The sequence below is a fragment of the Lactuca virosa genome, chromosome 7 (genome assembly GCF_052849685.1).
Source record: "Lactuca virosa cultivar CGN04683 chromosome 7, Lactuca_virosa_CGN04683_v6, whole genome shotgun sequence".
NCBI lineage: Eukaryota > Viridiplantae > Streptophyta > Magnoliopsida > Asterales > Asteraceae > Lactuca > Lactuca virosa.
In genome coordinates, this window is record NC_136432.1 from 240,365,195 (window position 1) to 240,387,279 (window position 22,085).

The window sequence follows — 22,085 nt, forward strand, 5'->3', positions numbered from 1 at the left end:
ATAAGCTACTCTAGGTCCTATTAAATGTCATTTCCAGTTGTTCTTGGGGTTGCCAAGTCATAAAAATGAGAGCTTGTTTACTCTCATTCATCCATGCAAAGGCCTTTGAGCAATAAAAGGCTTTTTGGACCTAGGGTTTGGATTAGTGCTCTTTGTATGCATGTAAATGGATAAAGTCAGAGACGTTATCCATTAAGACGTCCATCTAGTATAGATTTGGAAGTTTGGAGGGTTAACTTTCTTTATTAAGCACTTAATATGAAAAGTTAGACAACAAGGTACTATGCAATGCGCAGTTTTAGCTACGTTACGCATAGCTCCTTTTGTGCTCGTTTTACCTCCTTGAGCTCTACGTAATGCGTAGAGCTTCATGTACACGGGGCGTAAATTGTCTGGAAGTTGACCATTGACTTTTTGACTATTGACCATTGACTTTGACCAAGTTGCCCAACATTATTCATAATTACGATAAATATGGGTAAATCATGGCACTAATTGCACAACCGCTATTTCATAGATGACTGCTAAACACTATAGCATGCGATTAACCGCACAAATCATGTAATGTAAATTTTTTCGAGTCCTTTGAACCCCACACAATCATCTTGACAAATGCCCAACATTCAATCAACCCATTAAAGAAGTTGATATTAATTTCATTGTCAGACTTATTAATACCAGTTCTAATCAGTTTAAAACGATTAGACCATCCATACCAATACAATCTCACTAATCTTTCAAACTTGTCACATCATCATTTGCAATAATCTCTACATTAAGGCATAAACCAACTTTCAAAAATGGTCCCCACATCAACAAATATTTTTTATTTTTAACTAATATCTCTATTATTAAAAACTAATAATCATATAATAATAACTTAACATATACATGAATCATATTTACATATTTATTTTTATTGATTTGTACTAAAATTGTTTTATTTCTATTATAATAATTGAACATATATATATATATATATATATATATATATATATATATATATTTTTGTTATTTTAAAAAAGCCCGCCGATTAATATTTGCAAGCCTGCAATTGAAAGGGAAAATTGGCGTGGCTTTCAATAAGGGGGAAGAAAGTTGTAGCATGTTTATCATGTTGTCACACCACATAAGCTACATAAGCTAGGAAGAACGTTAGCATCCAAGTTGTAAAAAGATAGAGAGTGTTAGTGTCTAAGTTTAATAGGTTTAAAAAGAAAAAAAAAATAGGAAAACCAACATCCAAGTTTTTCTCTCCTCTCTTTCTCGTGCTGTGCCCATAGCGAGCATTCCTTGGCAGCACCTCTAGCGCCTTTGATGGGGGGTGGTGTGCAACGCTAGAAGCGCTCTAGTGCTGCCTTGGCGAGTGCACCACGAAGCCCACTTTCCAAAGCTTAATATCCAATTGCAATATCCACATGGCAATTTTATTTGAAAGAACCATTGTAGGTGGTCTTACAATGTTAATCAAATACATTCCTTGGTAACTCTAGTTCGCTTTTGAGATCATCGAAAAGCAATACAAAGAACTTGAAACAAAAGTAAACTGATCAATAAATCAAACATAAATTTCAATGAAACAAAACGAATAACAAAAATAAGCAAATCATATCATTGTTAGCTCTGATACCAATTTGATATTCCCACAATTAATCAATGACAAGAAACGAGGAACGAAATAGAATTATCAAGAATAGATATGAACACAAAACTAAACAAATACAAGTTGAACACAATAATATACCAAAAAATATGCTATTCAATATTATATCTCCCATTTTATCAAAAGTCAAAATCAAAAAATATATATATCATATTCATATATGCCAGCCTACTAGCCCAGCTGTATGTTACTTACTCATGAACTTTTCATTTTTCTTTTTTGTTTTTTTTTTCTTCCACGCAACATTAAACTAAAAAATATGCAGGAAATTGTGCCACCAAACTGAGTTATAATTTTTTTTTTCTACAAGTCTTGACCTGGCATTGCAAATTGGATTGCAAAGTTCTCAACTTGAGCTCCAAGATCGATAATATCTTTGTTGTTTTCAAGTCCTTTGATGAAAGATTTCACCATTTTTCCATGTTCCCTTTGAACTGAACTTGTGATTTGAGCTGCTCTACATAGAAAGTCTGCCATTGTCTCAAAATCTGGTTCCAAACAACCTCGTGATGTCATTGCAGGAGTACCTGAACATGTTTGATAATTAATATCACTTTCAATCTACTTTTCTTATTATTATTATATAATTTTTTTTAACTTACCAATCCTCACTCCACCAGGAATTAGAGTCCCATTATCATCAAATATGGCAATTTTGTTAACAGTGATATGACACATCTCACATACTTTCTCTAAGTTTTTACCTGAAATAAAAACCATGAGTATTAGTGTATTACTATTTCTATAAACCACCAAATTCATATTAAAAATAAAATTTATACCTGTTAATCCAAGATTTCTAAGATCCCAAAGTAACAAATGATTATCAGTGCCTCCAGTAACAAGTCTGCAATTTCTTCTCAACAAAGCAGAAGCTAATGCTTGAGCATTTTTCTTCACTTGTTGCATGTAATCTTTGTACTCTGGAGTGGCTAATTGTTTCAGGGCAATTGCAAGGGCAGCAATGTGATTATTGTGGGGCCCACCTTGAAGTGCGGGACATACAGCAAAATTTATCTTTTCCTCAAACTCATATTTGTCACTTCCATCAACTTGATTCAGAAGCATTCCTCTTTTCCTAGGTTTTGGACCTTTTTTGTAAAATATTATACCCCCTCGTGGGCCTCTAAGACTTTTGTGAGTAGTTGAAGTCACAATGTCACAAAATTCAAAAGGGCTAGCACATTCCTGTTAATCATTCACCATAAAGATAAATTTAGATGAAAATTAAAAGAAACAATTAAAGTTATTGTTGAAAAACGATAACTTTTTCAAAAAAAGACTACAAGCAAGATGATAACAATAATAAATCGAATTAAAGTTATGAGAATAGTCGGTTTTAGAAAAGCCCTCACATGTTGTTTTAAAAGAAGCCCCTAAAATCGGCTAATGTTTCTTTACATGATAAATTACAAAAGTTTCTTTATTCACAAAAAAGTAAGACTTTTTTTAGGAAAAAAGGGTCTAAAGCTAAAAGCTTTTCAAACAATAACTCAAAAAGCTAATGCCAATTTTTCATAAGTAATAGCTGTCACATAAACAAGATATTATGGCAAACTTAAAGCACAAAATGAATCTCAAATAGTGATCAAAAGCACAATTTGGCAATTAGCAAAAGAATGTACCTTGGCAGCAATAAGACCACTGATTTGAGCCATGTCACACATCAAGACTGCACCACATTTGTCAGCAATCTGTCTAAATTTAGAATAATCCCATTCACGAGGATATGAACTCCCACCACAAATAAGAATCTTTGGGCGAAAATCCAGGGCCCTTTCTTCAAGCTTCTCAAAATCTATAATACCCGTTTGTGGATTAACCTTGTAAGAAAGACTTTCAAAGAAAATTGAAGCCCCTGAAACTTTCTTTCCATTAGGTGTATAGTACCCATGACTTGTATTCCCTCCAGAAGGGGTATCCAACCCCATAATTCTATCACCAGGCGACAGCAAACCAGTATACACTGCAAAATTGGCAGATGTACAAGAATAGGGTTGAACATTTACTCCCCAGCTCTCTGAATCAAGACCAAATGCAACTAAAGCTCGTTGGCAACAAAGAGTTTCAATCTCATCTATGTATTGGTTTCCAGTATAGTATCTAGCTCCTGGCATGCCTTCAGAATACTTGTTTGTGACATGACTCCCCAAAGCTTCCATAACTGCTTTACAAACAAAATTTTCAGAGGCTATTAGTTCAATCCCTTTGTATTGTCTATGCTTCTCTTTTTCCAATATGTCAAATATATCAGGGTCAGCAGCTTGAAGGGACTGGTTCCCCCATGCTCGAACAGCTTGTCTACGCGACTCAAGACTTTGAGGATGCCTGTTTTGCTCTGTATGACACCGTTTTGACAACGTCTGAGATGAAGCTGAATCAGTGGTGGCGCAGCTGGGGGTATTGTTATCCCTTCGCCTTTTTAAACACATAGAATGCCCCAAAATCCGAAACTCCTCAACATCTCTCTCGCCGTCGTCTTCACCTCCATCTTTGCTCTCCTCATTCAAATCCATGCTCCCCGTGTTCGTTTGCTGGTGCTTCTCATTCAAATCGACGTTTTTGCTCTCGGTTGTGGTCTGTTGCTCCATCAATTGAAGAGGAACACCGGAAACAAGGTGGTTGGAAGGATTTTGAAAACTCGTATCGATCTGGAAGGATACAGTGTCGTTGGCTATTTGATTACTATGCGAAGAGTGAGGTACAAACCCTAACGATAGGTTTGATTGGTGAGCTCGGGTCAAATCCATTGATTTGTAACAAGACAACGTGGAAATGAAGTTTGTTTACCAAATCCTAACAGTGACAACAAGAAGAGCGGCAACAAGAGTCAAGACCTAAGAAGCGATTGCAGTAATGGAGAAAGTAACCAGTGATTGTGTGTTCCATCAAATTACAATCAAAAACCCTAATCCCCAATGATTTGAAATCGACGTTGCGTACGGCGTACCTTCCGGAGACCAATCGAAGCGTGATGATGATGGACGAAAATGAAACGGTTTCGATGAATTTTGCTTGCACACGGCGAAGGGTTGAGAGAGAGAGAGAGAGAGAAGATGAGGGAGGATTGATGGAATGGCGTTGGTTTGACGAAGCAGGCACAGAGGGGATGTATCTGGACACGTCGCACGCTGCAGTTGGGTTTGTCGAATCGGGTGTAGGTGGATATATGAACCTTGGAATACCCTTTGTGGTTTATTTCATTTATTAAAAGATCAAATTAGAAGAAATATAAAAATGGAAATCGAGTACCCATACCATATAAGGTAAACCGGTATTTTAATAATAATAATCAATCTTATTTTATTTTTGAATCATTTTGTTCGGAATATAGCATTCCACGGCAAAGGTAATCATTCCAGAGCTTAGGTCTGTTCGTACATTCCGGACTAACATTTTGGAGTATCCCTTGAAACAGGAATCTTTGTACAATTGTCAGGTTATTACTTTAAAGTGATAATACGTTGTCACAGACACGCTCGGAACAGTTGTTCCAGATTATAAAACATCAATTTTCATCTCGTATATATAATTGTTACCGCATGTAGTTAGACGTTTACTTGTGATCATCCGTAATTATCTCGTATAACTCCTTCAAGATGAGTTTCTCAGAAAGTGAACACGAAAAAAGTTTTACCAACCTATCTGTTTACCTACACAACATTAGTCGGACCAACCCTCATAGTTACGTGAACATCAAAACTAATGTCATGGATCGTTTCCAAGTCTATTTTGCGGCTATTGGATGTGTGGTAAATTTTGTTGTTCCATACTTATAGTATTTCTTTAAAATTTATATCGTTTGTATACTTAAAGCATCGTGGTTTGTTTTTCCAAAAAAAATATAGCTATAGGCATTCATAGATTGCTTGTTGTTTGTCATCTTTATAGGTAGTGTGCGTCTAAGAGGCGACTACCTAAACACAATGTGCGTAGCGGTTGCTATGGACGGGAACAAACAGACCCTACCTATAGCGCTTGGTCTGGGCGTGGCAAATAATGTCGACCCTTGTACCTGGTTCCTGATGAGGTTGAAGGAAGCTCTCAAAAAGGGTAGGGAAGTATCGTTCATAACCAATATAAACAACATCATTAGTTCTTGCATATGTCAGGTATTCCCTGATCCTTATCATGGGTATACTTGTAAAAGTGTGTTCAAGTATATGCGCAGAAGAGTTAGTGGAAACGGAACATTGGAACCTTTGTTCTGGATGACATCCAACTCATATAGTATGTATGATTTTGAGCAAAACTTAAGTTGGCTAACCTATGATGCACATGAAGTGCTTGTAGGGATGGCAAAAAAATCCGAACCCGACGGGGAAACCCGATTCCCGAATATTTCGGGTCGATTCGGGTCGCTCTTATCGGGTATCGGGTATTTTTTTCGGGTTCGGGGCAGGGAGTGGGATGTGTCTGCCCCACCCCGCCCCGAATATATATATATATATATATATATATATATATATATATATATATATATATATATATATATATATATATAGGGGCGGAACACAAGCGCAATAAATAGGGGGGCCGTAATCAAAATTTCAAAATATATATAACAATATTGACAAGAAAATTTTGTTCAAAATTATGCACTCTAAAAAATAAAACTTATATCTATAGCGTAGTATTCCTTATTGATGTGGAACTCGTCGATTTAAAATCTTACAAAAAAAAATTTCTAAACTAATTTTTTCAACAAATTGTCTTTCAAAATACCAAAAACCAAAAAATCATCCCAAGGCTAGCTATTATATTTTATTCTTTAACCTTTTTGAAATTATAAGACTCATACTAAAACTAAATAACATATACATATTCTGATTTTAAATAAGATATACATAACCCATACATAGATACATATTATGATGATTCTAACTTTTTATTTCACTTACGGATATAATATATAATTTCAAAGTAAACAATAAATAAATTTAAATTATAGATAATAGTTCTCCTTCTACAAGTCTAACCTACTACCTACATCACACTCTACTACCTACATCACACTTCACGAGTCTGCATTCACGAGTCTGCAAGTTACGGTCTAAAGATATTTCATATCTATTAACTCAAAGATAAAACTTTTGGTGGGAGAAGAGAAAGAGAAAAGATAGTACCCTCTTTGGTCTCATATGGAGAGGAGAGAAGGAGACGAAAAGATGGAAATAAGATCTTCTTAACCTCAGGTTTTCTTAAACTCCGGCAGAGGGCACTGATCAATGGAAATCAGGCGAAAAGCTGTAATCGGCGGGGATTTTTTTAAACTCAAGGTTTGAGTCAAGAATTGTATAAATATGGTTAGAATTTTGATTAGTTTTTATAGGGTTTTAGTTTCCTAATTTTCTTTTTCCTAATGAAACAATATCTCTTTTAAATTTAGCAGTGATTTTCGGATCTTTTTGCGTATATCATGGTTATTTTGTTTACACTTTTTGATAATAATTAAGTTTTTTCATTGATTGAAAAACAGGGGCCAAATTAATAATTTTTTTTACTGTTGGATAACTTTATAAATATATTATACATATCTGGGTATTAAGAAGCTCAAAACCGGGGGGGCCATGGCCTCCCCCAGCCCCTCTTACAATCCGCCACTGTGTGTATATATATATATATATATATATATATATATATATATATATATATATAACACTTCAGCCCCTGGAAGACTAACCCTAAAATCACGCTTCTCTTCCAGCCGTCATTGACTCATTTCCTCTATACTCAAATGAATATTCTAAATTGACAAAATCAAATTTTCGAGTACACCATCGTCCATCAATAGCAAGTTGCGACCATCGTCCAGCAAGCAGCGACTAGCAAGGCAGTAACCATGTTTGGCCCATCGCATCGATTGATCGATACAGCTTCTGTTGATTCTTTCGTCGGTTCTTGTTTGGTCCATCAATAGTACCAGCGACCCTTGCGTCCTATCGTCGGTTCTTCCTTCTATTGTTTCAAAAAATCACAGGCCCAAAAATTAAATTGATACAGCTCTTCTTTCTCTTCGATCGACGCCACACACAAGAAAAAATCACAAGTAATGGTATCAATATTAAACTCGAAATTGGACCTCTTATCTTCTTTAATCGATCGCATCCTTCTTTCTTTCTTGAAAATGACCATAGGTTCTGTTGATAAAGAGTGAAATAACAAGCCACTAGTTGACTTTTCACCCTTTAAATGCATTGTTGAAACTGATTTCTTATTTTCTGATTTTGAATTTGAGCTTGTTTGAACTGTTAATCTGATTTTGTACTAATTTGTACTCTTGAAACCGATTTTTGATTTTCTGATTTCGAATTTCAGCTTATTTGAACTGTTAGAATCTGACTTTTTGCTAATTTGTACTCTTGAAACCGATTTTAGATTTTCTGATTTAGAATTTGTGCTTATATGAACTGTTGAATCTGATTTTTGTGTTGTTGAAACCTGATCTGTTTAGAATTATTGAATGTAATACTACATTGGTTTTTATTTTTCAGGAAATATGAATTCAAACAATCAAAATAATGCTCCAACTGCAAGTAGTCAAGATGTGAGAGGTTCGGGTTCTAATCAACAAAATATTGATTATGTGGATCAACAAGATGGGACAAATATTAATGATACATTTTTTGATGAGGATGGAGATGAAGTGGTTGGTTCGAAAAGGGCAACACTTTCACCAGCATGGCCCCATTTTAAAAAATTTAAATTGAATGATGAGGTTAAAGCAAAATGTAAATATTGCTCTAAAGTATTGGGTGCAGATAGCAATAATGGCACAAAACATTTACTTGCACATTATAAATGTTGTATACACAAACCTTTTACAGATATTCGCCAATCTATCTTGGTGTAAGAAAAAAAGGTAGATGGTACTACAATGCATGTCTCAAATTATACATTTAATATTGATACTTCAACGAAGGATTTGGCTGAAATGATTATTGTGCACGAGTATCTGCTTTCGATTGTAGAGCGTCGTGGATTTAGGAAGTTTGTGGGAGGTCTTCAACCTTTGTATAAGGTTCCTTGTCGAAACACCATCAAGGGCGACATCAAAAGTATTTATGATTACGAAAGGGATAAAACTATGAGTTTGTTCGCAAAGAACAAAAGCAGAATTGCAGTTACTACCGATATGTGGACATCTAATCATAAAAAAAGGGTTTATGGCAATCACAGCACATTTTGTAGATCAAAATTGGAACTTGCAAAGCAGAATTATGAGGTATATTATACTTATTTAACTACAATTTATACATACTTATTATTTATATGTTAATATTAACATATATATATATATATATATATATATATATATATATATATATATATATATATATATATTCTTAAACAGGTTTATTTACGTGCCTTGTCCGCATACATCTGATGTTCTTGCAGACATACTTTATGTTACTTTGTGTGATTGGAATCTTGATAGGAAAGTGTCAACTCTTAGTGTGGATACCTGCACCACAAATGATGCAATTATCAGGATATTATTATTAGAAGCTTCCTCTAAAATCACTAATGATGAACGGTGATTTGTTTCATATGCGTTGTTGTACACATATTCTAAATCTTATTGTCCAAGATGGCTTATCTCTCATTAAATTTGAGATTGAGATAATTAGAGAGAGTGTTGCATTTTGTTCTGCATCACCAAAGACGGAGCAAAATTTTCAGACAGCAGCAGAACAGTTGGGAATACCATACTCAAAGAAGTTGATACTTGACTGCAAGATGCGGTGGAAATCTACATTCTTGATGTTGAGTGTTGCTATAAGTTACAAAGAGGTTTCGATCGGGTAAAGACAATAGACCCGAAGTATACATGTTTTCCTACAGACCAGGATTGGGAGTTGGCTAGTGAGATTTGTGAAAGATTACAACTTTTTTATGAGGTGACTGTTATGTTCACTGGTTCAAAGTATCCTACAACTAATGTTTTTTTTCCTTTGATATGTGAGATTGGGTATTCTTTGCATGAGTGGACGAAATATCCTATTAAGGAGATTAGGGAGATGGCTAACCAAATGGTTTCTAAGTTCAATAGGTATTGGTCTGTAGTTCATGGGATAATGGGAATGGCAGTGTAGTGGTGTTGATTATGATGGCATGTGCGGAATAAGAAAAGATCTAGTGAATCATCATACAAACTCAAGAACACATGGAGTAAATAAATCTTTTTAAGCTCATATTAGATCTAGAAAGAATATACAAAGTGAGTCTTGTACAAACTCTCTCTCTAGTCTAACACTCCAAATGATTCATTACATAATGGGAGTCACTCACTTCCTATTTATAGGAAAGACTCAACCCATTTACACATACAAGAGGGTAAGCCTAACAATCCACATCCAAGCGTGACTTTGCACCCTAACATTCTCCCCCTTAAAGTTAGGATTGGATGTCCCGACTTTAATATCCAACGAGCTCGCACGATCAAGACCAAACTCCCCCTCGAAGTAACACCGGTCTTCAAATCCGCAAATGAATATCCAAAAAACCCAAGAAGCTTCGAATACCCACTCTTCATTCTCCCCCTTTTATTATCAAAAAATGATTATAAAACCCATTAAGGGTGAGAAGCTCCCGATGATTATTCTTAACAATACTCCCCATTGATGTGTACCAAAAATGAAACACCGAAAAACTTGCACGGAAAAACAATCACGAAAAAGCCTAAAAAATTTTCCAATTTGTGAAAAAAATTTACTTTTGGGTGTGAGTTGCAAGATTTTCCAAAATCCGGGTAAAAACTGTCAATAACAGAATTCTACAAGGATCCGTTGCGCCAAAAACAGCTTAAGATGTGAAACACTCCCCCATTTGCGAAACTGGGCATAAAGTGTAAGTTCGCACCAACTGCAGGGACTGAACATGAAACTTCTTCAATTTCTCAGCTTTGTTAGCCCATGTTCGAAATTGGATCTTTTCTGCCAAAAATTTTGAAACTGCAGGGACCAACTTCGAAACTTCTTCCCATTCCTTTTAATTATCGAAATTATACCCAAAAATCGAAACTGAGTATAATGCGTAACATTCGATAAAAGTGCAGGGACTGATTGCGAAAATCTATTTTCACTTCACAAACATAGCGAAAACACCCATTCTGTCGAAACTGGTTGAAAGATGCAACTTTGTAGAATTAACAGGAACCAATGTCGAAATATTCTATCATCTTCCCCGTTTTAACGAAAGTAAACACAGATAGCGAAACATCACCCCTTCACTACTCAACCTCAAATTTTCGTTAACAAAACCCATCGATTATTTGTTAATCAAACCTTTATTAGTCACTATTCGTTTTTTGTTTTACAACCCTTAGACCATCCACACTTCGTTAACAAAACCCAGCAAGCCTTCGCGTTTTGATTGAAACCAAAATTGATATTACTTCACAGTCCAACCTTTCGAAATCAAAACATCGACCCTTTTCCCAAATTGAGTTCAATTCCAAGCACAGGGACCCTTCGCTTTATCTATCACAAGTACCCCAAAAGCAAATACCCTCATTCGTTACTTATCAGACCTTCGATTCTTAAGGTCTTCCCAAACAATCAACAACCAACATCAACAAACTTAAACCCATCTTCGACCATCGATCCTTCATTTTTCATTCACCAAAAACACATCAACCGCAAACTTCCAAAATCGAATAACCCCAGTCGATATTAGTTCATCTCCAAACCATCGACTTCGCTTGTTATCAGTTTCTTCTTCCCAACACAATCCAAAACATTCGATTCCCAGAATTCTTAATCGATTCAAACATCTTCGCTAACAGAAGACGGAAATCCAATCAAATTTCGATTTTGTTGTCAATTTCCCAATTCCTTGTATCGACATCAAGTCGTTATCGAATCTGACCATCGAACTACTTTAGTCAATTTCAATACTCGATCCTAATTCATCTTCCTGATACTTCGATCTCTCAATCCTAATTCATTTTTCGTTCCATTCCATTCACTGACCCACACTCGCAAATCCGAAATCAATAATCAAATCAACCCAAACCTTCGAAATCTTCCATTAACAGATTGTCATAAACCATTTATCAGTCTTTTGAATAAAAATCAATTTCCCATCTATTCTCATCAAAATCGAACCTTTGACCAGCAACTGCTTTCGTGACCATAGCATCAACTACAAATCGATTATCATCCTTCGATTATTTGACCGGTGATGCCCAAGATCGAACTCATACTCCATAAAACTTCAATTTCGATTAATAATTTTGACCCTCGATTTTAACTTAGACCAATCGACATCCAAAATCGATTCCTAACTCCTTCAATTCAAAATCAATCATTCCTGATGTCCAAAAGTGAACCTTCCAAAGAATTACAAATACAAAATCGAGATCTGAAACAGAAATTCAATATCCAAGCTACGAGAATTTCAGTTGCGAAACCTCCAAAAAAAATAAAACGACTTCCATGCTGCAGTAAGAAGCGAAAACTTGTTCAGTGACTTTCCAATTTTGACTTTCAACGGATTTGTATTGTTGAACAATAAGGAGTTAATAGATTGGGCTCGAATTGATGAATAGTAAATGATTTAATTGGTTGGGCTCAATCTCATAAAAATATGAACAATAACAATTCCAATTGTGAACAAAAAATTTTGATTTCAAATGTAAAAAGAAATTGTAAGAGTATGATTTTGATTTTGGTTTGATTTTGATCTAAACAAAAATAATTGTATCAATCAATGGGGTTGAAAAGAATTTGATCCAATGAGGCAAATTGATCAAAAATGAAAAACGAAAATCACGAATAGAAATCATGGACGTTTTGGAATCCATTTGAGAATTTGTGATACCTTTTTGACGAATCGAGATCCATTTTCAACGAACGAATCAAATTTAGAAGATCTTGGTTCTTTTGTTGGAACGAGAAAATCTCCAATTTGAACATTATACCACCCACGATGCATGATGTACAACTCATTCTTCGTGTTCTTCAACGATCCAAGAACATCTTCATAAGAACCACCAACACTTTTGGGTTTTGACTTCAAATTCAATGCAACTTTTGGAGATTGTTGCTTTGGAACCCAAATTTGCTTCACAGATTTCGGCTTCACAACATTTGATGATTTTTGTGAGTAAACCCGCTTGTTTTTGATATTTTTTCTTCTTCTTCTTTTTCTTTCTCATCTTTTTTGCATCTTGAAGATTTGATTTCATTAACAAACCCACTTTCCACAGCTTCAACTTTGTGAGTTTGAATCAAATCTTTTGGAGTTTGATACTTGTGAATTTCTTGAATCGTCGGCTTCCGATAAGGAATCATTCCTTCAAATGAATCACAAGAACACAAAATATCATCGGTTTGAACTGCAATGAGCAAAAAACTTTTTCATCTTCATGAGAATCAACTTGAATCTTATTGTCATGAACTTCAAGAACATCAAGAACACGATGATCATCATCAAGAACATGTTCCCGAGCTTCATGATAATTTGCATAAATTCAAGTTTATTGCTTCCATATTTACATTCAGCAAGAGAAATTCCTTTTATGACTTCACCTTCTTTCCTATTTCTTCGTCTCTCTTGATACGTTGTAACCAATCAATCAAACAAATCTTTGGTTTGATGAATTAGACAACTAATTAATTCTCCAACTTCATTCTTTTCTCCATTTAAAACGAGTTCATCTTCACTTTTCAATCCAACAGCCAAGCAATAAAGAAGAGATTCAAAAGTGTATTCACCTAGAAAGGTTTCATTATGTATCAACCATTTCTCCATAATTGCTTATTTCCTTTCGAATCAAACAATTTGAACTTGGGTTTTCTAGAGAGAGAAAGTGAAAATCTAGGAGATCTCTAGAGAAAGAAAGTGAATATGAACCAAATTCTAGTGAGAGAAAGTGGTACAAACAAGTATTCTAGAGAGAGAAAATTGAATTATGGATCAAATCAAGGAAAAATTCGATTTCTAGAACAGAAAACACTCTCTAATCATGAAGATCAATAAGAACATGAAGAATCACCAAATCTAGAATGTCATCATGGATAAATTCTTGATCGAATCAAGAACACCCGCTCTGATACCAATTGTAGTGGTGTTGATTATGATGACATGTGCGAAATAAGAAAAGATCTAGTGAATCATCATACAAACTCAAGAACACATGGAGTAAATAAATCTTTTTAAGTTCATATTAGATCTAGAAAGAGTATACAAAGTGGGTCTTGTATAAATTCTCTCTCTAGTCTAACACTCCAAATGATTCCTTACATAATGGGAGTCACTCACTTCCTATTTGTAGGAAAGACTCAACCCATTTACACATACAAGAGGGTAATCCTATCAATCCACATCCAAGCGTGACTTTGCACCCTAACAGGCAGCAGTTTTAGATCCACGATACAAGTTAAAGTTTGTGGAGTTACTTTTTTCTGTGCTTTATGGAGAAGAAAAGGAAAAGATTGAATTTCAAAATCTAGAGGGGTTTGTCAAAACTTTGTTTCAAGAGTACGAGTCAAGTAATGCATCTAAAAAAGCAACAGTCAAGGTATTGTATTCTTCTTATTGTTTATATAATAAGTAGAACATTATCTTAAGTTATTAACATTTTTATACTAAACATTAGGTGTTTATGGTGTTTCAGTTCCTAGTTCATCTTCATTTGGTTCTAGTATGTCTTCCGGTCATCGTGTTGGATTCAAAAAGCTCTTATCGGATATTGCTTCTATTACTAGAGATGATGATGAATCAGGAGGTATGAGTGAGTTGGATAACTAGTTGAAGGATAAATTCTTTCCTAAAGACATGGAGCTTGATTTGTTGGCACGATGGAAAACAAATGGGATTAAGTACCGACACTACAAAGGATAGCTAAAGATATATTAGCTATTCCTGTTTCCACTGTTGCCTCGGAATCAGCTTTCAACACTAGTGGAAGATTAGTAAGTCCTCATCATAGTCGACTTCATCCGAAGACATTGGAGGCTTTAATGTGTGCTCAAAGTTGGTTGTTGAATGAAATTTGAGGTTGTATACTATTTTATATTAATTATATGAAATTATGAATCTTTTTTGCATATTAATAATATTTTTGTTAAATTGCTTTTATATTTTCTTATATACAACAACTTGTTCTGAAGAGACCGAGGCATATTGTTGTTCTATTGAATTTGATTATGATGTGGAAGAGATAAAACGATACTTCTAAGAATATTAATTTTATATAGTTTCTATGATTTGGTTTGATTTTGAGTTTCTTTAATATTTTGTAGGAAAACACTAAAGAAAGCGGGACAACAAGTTTGGATGATTTTTTTTTATTTTGAGTTTGTTTTAATGCTAAGTGGTAATGTATTATAGTGATGCATTAGTTTTTCATATTTTGTACTTTGGTGTTTTGGTTGGTTGGTTGTTGTTACAATATTAGACTATTAGTAATTTCTATTTGGTTAAATGATTTAAGAACTTATTTGGTATTTTAAGCTTATGCAACGTCTTAATTTCTCATTCTGTAATTGTAGTTTTTCCATTTTTTTCTAACATATTTCGGGTTTTTGGGTCGGGTTTCGGGTTTAGGGTCGGGTTCGGGGAAAGTTTTATCCCCGACGGGGCGCCCCGATAAGAAACCCATTGGGTATCGGGTCGGGGTCGGGGACACATTTAGAAATCGGGTTTGGGTTTGGGAAACCATGCCTCGCCCCGATGCCATTTCTAGGTGCTTGTCAACATCATTCATGCGAAATGGGCAAGAGCCTATACTCAACATTGATATTCCAGAATTTATGTTGGCATTATCGGTTAATCAACGTAATGTACCGATAATAACGTTTAGTAAGGCAATTCGTGACTATATTCAATAGATCTTTGTTGAATGCGGTTTCATGGGAGGTAAAATACCGTAAAGTATTGAATTTTTTTTACCTATACAATAACTATAATTGTTAATATTTACTTTTAGCATACTAACCCAGTATGTAGAGATGGTGCTTTAGATGAGGATGCAAAAGTCTGTCTGGTGGCAAGCAACAAAGATCTGACCCAAGATCCCGTCTCCATTCCAGTCCGACATTTTCTGTGTTTTTTATTTTAAAACAACTTGTGTTGTAGATTTGAACCGTCATACCTGTTTATGTAGGAAATGGCGAAGTCTGGGTATATCATGCGGTCATGCTATTACAGCATCACATTATTCAAACATCACTGAATTATCTAATATGGTTCACATATATTGTTGGGTTGATGTGTTTCGAACTACCTACCACCCAAAATGTGCAACCCCCCCCCCCTCTGAATGGTAAATACCAGACCCATTTGTAACATCCCAAAATTCAAGACCAAAAATTTCAAAATTTGAATTTAATAATTCAAAAAACAGATTATTGAAAACATCATTAAGTTATCTCATATCATAAAAACCCATAAGTCATATGTCTCAAAAACATGTCATAATATAATAATGTCAGAGTACAAATGCCAAGAACATCATAGTGTGGAAAATCGTGGTGTGATGCGCTGCAGTCATGCCGACTCCTTTCCCTGCGAAGAAGAAGTACCTGAAACCAAAACTGTAAACTGTAAGCACGAAGCTTAGTGAGTTACCCCATCATACCACAAAAACACATACTATCAGGCATATCTGCGTGCCCGATCTACCCTGCTGAGCATACCTGAGTGCTCAACCTACCCATGTTAGGCATACCGGGGTGCCCAACCTACGCCTATCAGACATACCGGGGTGTTCGACCTACCCCTGTCAGGCATATCTGGGTGCCCGACCTACCCTTCAGTTTATCTCAACTGGTTATGGGGACTATTTCACCCCTACCACTACCACATAATAACATATCATGAACATACTGCTAGGCATATATTGGTACTATCTACCCCTTCGGTCTCTTTCAACCGGTAACCGGGGACTATTTCACCCATCCTACCACTATCACATAATATCATAGCATCCTAGCACATAAAGCATAACAGATAGTGACATACTAGACAATTATCATGAAGACAATCATACCTACTATAAACACCTACTAGTGGGCCGATATTGGTTCCTTAGACCCACTTCTACTGGAAGGTAACTCACCTCGCAAAGCTGAATCTCACGGATAATCCCCTGGCTGCTAGCTGGAAAATTCCCAAACTGTTGATCCTTCGTCTCCCCGAGCTGCCAGTCATCATATAAACTAATTAAGTTCGGGACTCTCTTAACTTAACCATAAGTCCTCACTGGGCAAAAAGACCATTCTACCCCTCACATACTCTTGTCCAAAGATGGACTCTACTCAACCCTTGGCATAAAAAAGTAACACTCTTACAAGGCCCAATATATGGCCCAATTTCCAATTGGGCCCAATCCCTTCACATGGGCCTTAGCCAAAGGCCCACTAATGCTTCTCTAGTCCAACTGTTCAATTCCAGATGGCCCACTAAGGGCCAAGGTAGCAAAGTCTAAAGAATGGCCCAAACCGAGGCCCACTAGCTCAAAACCCACTCTGACTGAGTACGCGTGGAGTACTCAGCTGTACGCAGGGTGTACTGGGCCCGTGACATGTACGATGCGCGTACCAACTTGTACGCCAACGTACTCCTTTGTTAAGCTCTTTTTGCTATTAAGCACTTAATGCTTCTAGTCAATGGTCCAAATCACAGATCTGAGTTCCTCTTAACATATAAATCAATAAAGTCACGGACTTGGTGACTTTGCATGTCCCACATAAGCTCAAACTCCAAAAAGGGTAATCTACTTCCATGAAAATGGTCTTCACTCTTGCATGAACCCATTAAGACCTTAAAGATGACAACTTTCTGTCTTAGGGACTCATTTAGCACTGAGAGTGGCAACTCTAAGCCGAGGAATCGGATTTGAACCATAAAGCTCCATCCTTGGGACCAAAAAGGTCTAAAAACCTCAACATAATAGATCTAAGCATGCAAGAGGCAAGTTCAAGACTTTATACCTCAAGATGGTCTGAAATGAAGCAACAATCTCGGATCTACAACTTCTCCTTTGAACCACCACCTTGCTTTGCTCTTCGCTTGCTTGGAAAATGGATCAGCAACACCAAAATGATCTCTAATGGCCTTCTAAGGTCCAAGAACACTCAAATAAGGATTAGGGTTTCGTGGTGGTTGTCTAAGGGTGAGAGGGATGCTAATATCTAGGGAATTATGTTCTTTATATAGTGCTTAGCCCTAAAATTAGGGTTTAGGGACTCTGAACGTACGTTGGGCGTACTTCTCGTATGTTGGGCGTACGCCTTCAACACCCGCGTCCATTTACTCATCTACATTGGGCGTACCACCATCTTACGGTGGTCGTACTTCTGCGCTGGCCACCTTGCATGCATGGTATCTCCTTGCCACTTTTCTCCATTAAGGACTAATATTGCCAATAATTTCAAAGTGTCATATCTTCCTCATCTGAAGTCCGTTCCCAACGAACCTTATATCCACGAAAAGGTGGCGAGAAGCCCTACTCCCCTAACAACACGCCCAAGCCTTACAAACTTCCGAATAAAACCCAAAACCCATAAATAACTCGAACTGCCACTTTACCGATATACCCTTTGGCTTCAAGACACAACCCAGCTCCCGGATCACCTCATTTACTTTATCCATACTTAAATGGGTTTAGATATCTCTTTTCTAAAGGCCCCAAGCCTTATGATAACCTATCCTCATGCCACATTCCCAAATTAGGAAAGCGATTCGGAAGATGACGTTACAACTCTCACCTACTTAAATTAGATTTCATCCTCGAAATCATTCCTTACCATTCCTTACAAGCCATACAACTTGAACGACATGGCCACAATCCCGAGCATAACCCCAGCCTTCCCAAGGCAATCAAAACAAGCCCTCACAGGGTTCTATAACCCGAAGAAACGAACTCCTAGCTTCGGTAAACCACTTTTGCCTTCCCAAAGTCTTAATTCCATAATGGTCTGTCTCCCTGACCGACCGCCTACACTGCAATGTTACATGCTCAAACCTCATCGAACAACTGATCAACCACAGAACTTCCAACTCTGATGACTTTGATGCAACCTTCGAAAACAAAGTCCTTAACCATAACCCTGCTGTAGAATTCTTATACTTGACAGAAGGCTCAGATAATCCTTCGAGTAGAAGATTCATCCCTGCAACGGTTAGACTCATACGAGAGCTGCACAACAGGATCAATTCAACAACTCTGAGATTATTTAATCCCACTGCGAGTGACTCATCACTTCCCAATCAATTAGTCGCTCCGTCCGTACATGACATCCTATAACACAATTACCGCTTGAGACACTGAAGCTGCCCGAAGCACCGAACTGCCTGTAACACTGAACTGCCTGAAACAACATGCTGCCTCCCGGCTACTTTCCAAACTCCACCAAGACCTCCCTGGTCTCAATTCGTCTGTCAGTCATCTGAAATACTGGGTTCCGACCCAGTTGCTGAGCCAAAAGACTCCCACACAATCGCCCCACATGACTTCCGAACGAAATCCTCGTCTGATAATAGTTGCCACTAGTTATCTTGTCACTTTGGCTCTAACGACCTCCTGATCCAACCGATCGGGTCCATACGTCGAATCCTGACGTCACCAAACCCAAAGCTAAAAGTGAATGCATCATGACTAAAATAACATTATATCACAAACGACCTTATGCGGTTCATCGCCTCCTTGATCCCATGACTGTCGTGGTGTTCCCACGGTTTTATCACTGGCTCAACCAGATCTAACCCATCTGGGTAATTCCGTAACCAAATATGTGGATTTTCCATTTCCTCACTACTGCACCCGAACTGGTGGGTACTACTGTTCCTTCCGTGTTCTAACAACACTACCATGCCATCTACCAACCTAGTGAATGTTACGGCTACACCCGCAGTCTTACAACACTCTAACACTATCTTCCAACCTTGTGAAGGCTACGGCTACACCCGCAGACTTATAACACTCTAGCACCATCTGACAACCTCGTGAATGCTACGGCTTCACCCACAGACTTACAACACTCTAGCACTATCTACAAACCTCGTGAATGCTACGACTACACCCGCGGACTTACAACACTCTAGCACTATCTGCCAGCCTTGTGAATGCTACGGCTACACCCACAGACTTATAATACTCTAACACTATTTTCTAACCTTGGTCCTACCACCAATCCATCTATACCCATCCTAAGTCAAACACGCACTCGACCTAACACTCAACTGGACCCGGGTCCTCACTGGACGCCTAACCTGTTTTTTGAAGCCTGCTATCCGATGCTAAGGGAAAGTGTGGACCAAATGTTGGAACATTTTACGAACTCCCAACTCTCATAATTCTCAACCTAGACGGCACTTGACTGCCTCCTTCCTGATGGGGATGCGAAACTCATCCTAGATTCATTCCCATTTCTGCTCCTGAATACTTGATCGATTCTCCTCCACTTAGATTCTACTAAGCCTTAACGGTACGTGAGAATTGAAGGATTCCCAATCCTTCTTACTTTCTGAAATCCAATTTTATCGGATGTCCCCGAAGGGACATTGTGACAACCCAAAATTTCTATCTTGTAAAGCCATTCAATTCAATCAGAAGTCAGACTTGTTTCTGCTATCTTCTAGCATTGTTAAGGGCCTGTTTGAGTGTTATAAGCCTAGTACATTCAAGGTTTAAGTGTTAGGAAGTATCTACTAGAGTTCGTTGTGCAACATTCAAGCCGGAAAACTCCATTACTTGGAGTTTACGGCCGTAAACTAGAGATTACGACCGTAATCTCTTGGTTGGCCATGAACTCCACCCTTAAGGGTGATATTCCTTTTTCTTTTCATCACTTTTCACACTTCTAAGTCAAGAACACTCATTTTCTCTCTCAAGTATCATCAAGAACGCTTCTATTTCTCATCAAAATTATAAGTGATTTTTACGTATTAGTTGATATCCGTGAATACAACCCCTTGATTTCATCCGTGAATACATCTCTTTGGGTTAGATCTTCAAGAACACCAAGAACACACACTAGTTCTTTGGACCGTATTCACCTCTATTAGCTTCCAAATCATAAGTATCATTTCCTATACGTGATATTCATTAGAAGTTCTTGATTAACATCTTAAAATCAACCATTTCATCAAGAACATCAAGAGTTTACGGCCATTGATCCTCCCTTGGCCATAAACCCTTTCATGGCCGTGAACTTCTTCAGGTCTTGGCCATAAACTCAATCCATTTCATGTGTTGGCCATGAACATTTTGGGCCGTGAACACCCATGGCCGTAAACACATTAGCCATAAACACCATTGGTCGTAAACACACCCTTGTGTGTGGCCGTAAACACCTTCAGTGCAATCATGTGTGATTGTAACACTTCATTCCAAGTGTTTCCTAGTCCCTAAGGTTGTTCCCTATCAAGATTAGTTGTTATATACACTAATTATATCCATATATGTGTCATTATATGCTTATTAGGATCTGTTTGTGCTCAGGACTTCACCTGACACTTAGCATCCTATATCGATCTTACATTCGAATCACTCACTACAGGTGAGTTCATACCCCTAACTTACCTTTAAAATGATTTTAAATGCTTTTATGGGGGGAATACAAGTAGAAAACATTATAGTTATTGTATCAATCACATGTGATTAATAACTATCAAACAAGTGGATTCCTTATATTTCAAAACTGTGTTATCAAACAAACTACTTCAAATCGTTTTATAAACTCTTTTATATGTTAAACTCTTTATCATTTTACAAAAATCTTTTTAAACTTATATATTGTCACAATCATGTCTATATAGATATAGTTATATAAATAAGGTTGAAAGGGCTTAGGACTGATAACTCGCCTTATTTCCTGTTCCTTGTTTGGTTGTGGACTTAGGGTACCGGTTGTTTATCCGATTGTCATTTGAATATTAGTTATATATTATGTATATGTGTACAGATATAAAAGTTCTTACATCAGTTCAATAGCTTTGGTTAGCAAAGGTGTACAACCATGATTCAGTCATACAAACAACATCACTAGTAAACTATAATAGGTATAGTTTAGAGGATTACTACACACTATTTCTAGAACAATGAAACATACAAGAGTCAGTTCATACATGAGTCAATTCAAACATACTATAATGAGAAACAGAGAGAACATACTATACAGTAGAACAGAGAGAACATACTATACACTAGAGAACATAGTATACACTATAACAGAGAGAACATACTACACTAATACAATAACAAAGATAACATTAATGTGAGCCACTACTTCATGGCACGACAATATACTGTTGTGTCACGTTTTGTAACCAGAGTCTCCAGGAGGGAGAGCGTGAATTTGTGTATAGATCTATACGGTATTGACCATCCTACACCTTGCTGCTAGCTACAGTGGGACCTGTAGGTCTACGGGTGTAACGCCCGTAGATCCGGGCTAGTCAATTTAGAGAC

The 22,085-nt window shown here is 36.9% G+C and overlaps 1 protein-coding gene across 1 annotated transcript; it reads right to left on the minus strand.

Annotated features, from left to right (window-relative positions):
* Positions 1-1,741: 1,741 nt before the first annotated feature.
* Positions 1,742-4,824, minus strand: LOC145124010 (serine hydroxymethyltransferase 7-like). Its single transcript, XM_079059215.1, has 4 exons — positions 3,289-4,824; positions 2,446-2,851; positions 2,266-2,367; positions 1,742-2,190 (listed from the first exon to the last, which is right to left on the minus strand). The coding sequence occupies exons 1-4, from the start codon at positions 4,411-4,413 to the stop codon at positions 1,967-1,969; spliced, it is 1,857 nt and encodes a 618-aa protein (XP_078915341.1). The 5' UTR covers positions 4,414-4,824; the 3' UTR covers positions 1,742-1,966.
* Between the last annotated feature and the right edge of the window lie 17,261 nt (positions 4,825-22,085).

Excerpts from the sequence above, each read along its gene's own strand:
- LOC145124010 (XM_079059215.1), bottom strand. The coding sequence starts at position 4,413 with ATGGATTTGACCCGAGCTCACCAATCAAACCTATCGTTAGGGTTTGTA. Across the intron at positions 2,852-3,288 it reads GTGGTCTTATTGCTGCCAAG|GAATGTGCTAGCCCTTTTGA; the intron begins GTACATTCTTTT and ends AATGATTAACAG. Across the intron at positions 2,368-2,445 it reads TAGAAATCTTGGATTAACAG|GTAAAAACTTAGAGAAAGTA; the intron begins GTATAAATTTTA and ends TTTTTATTTCAG.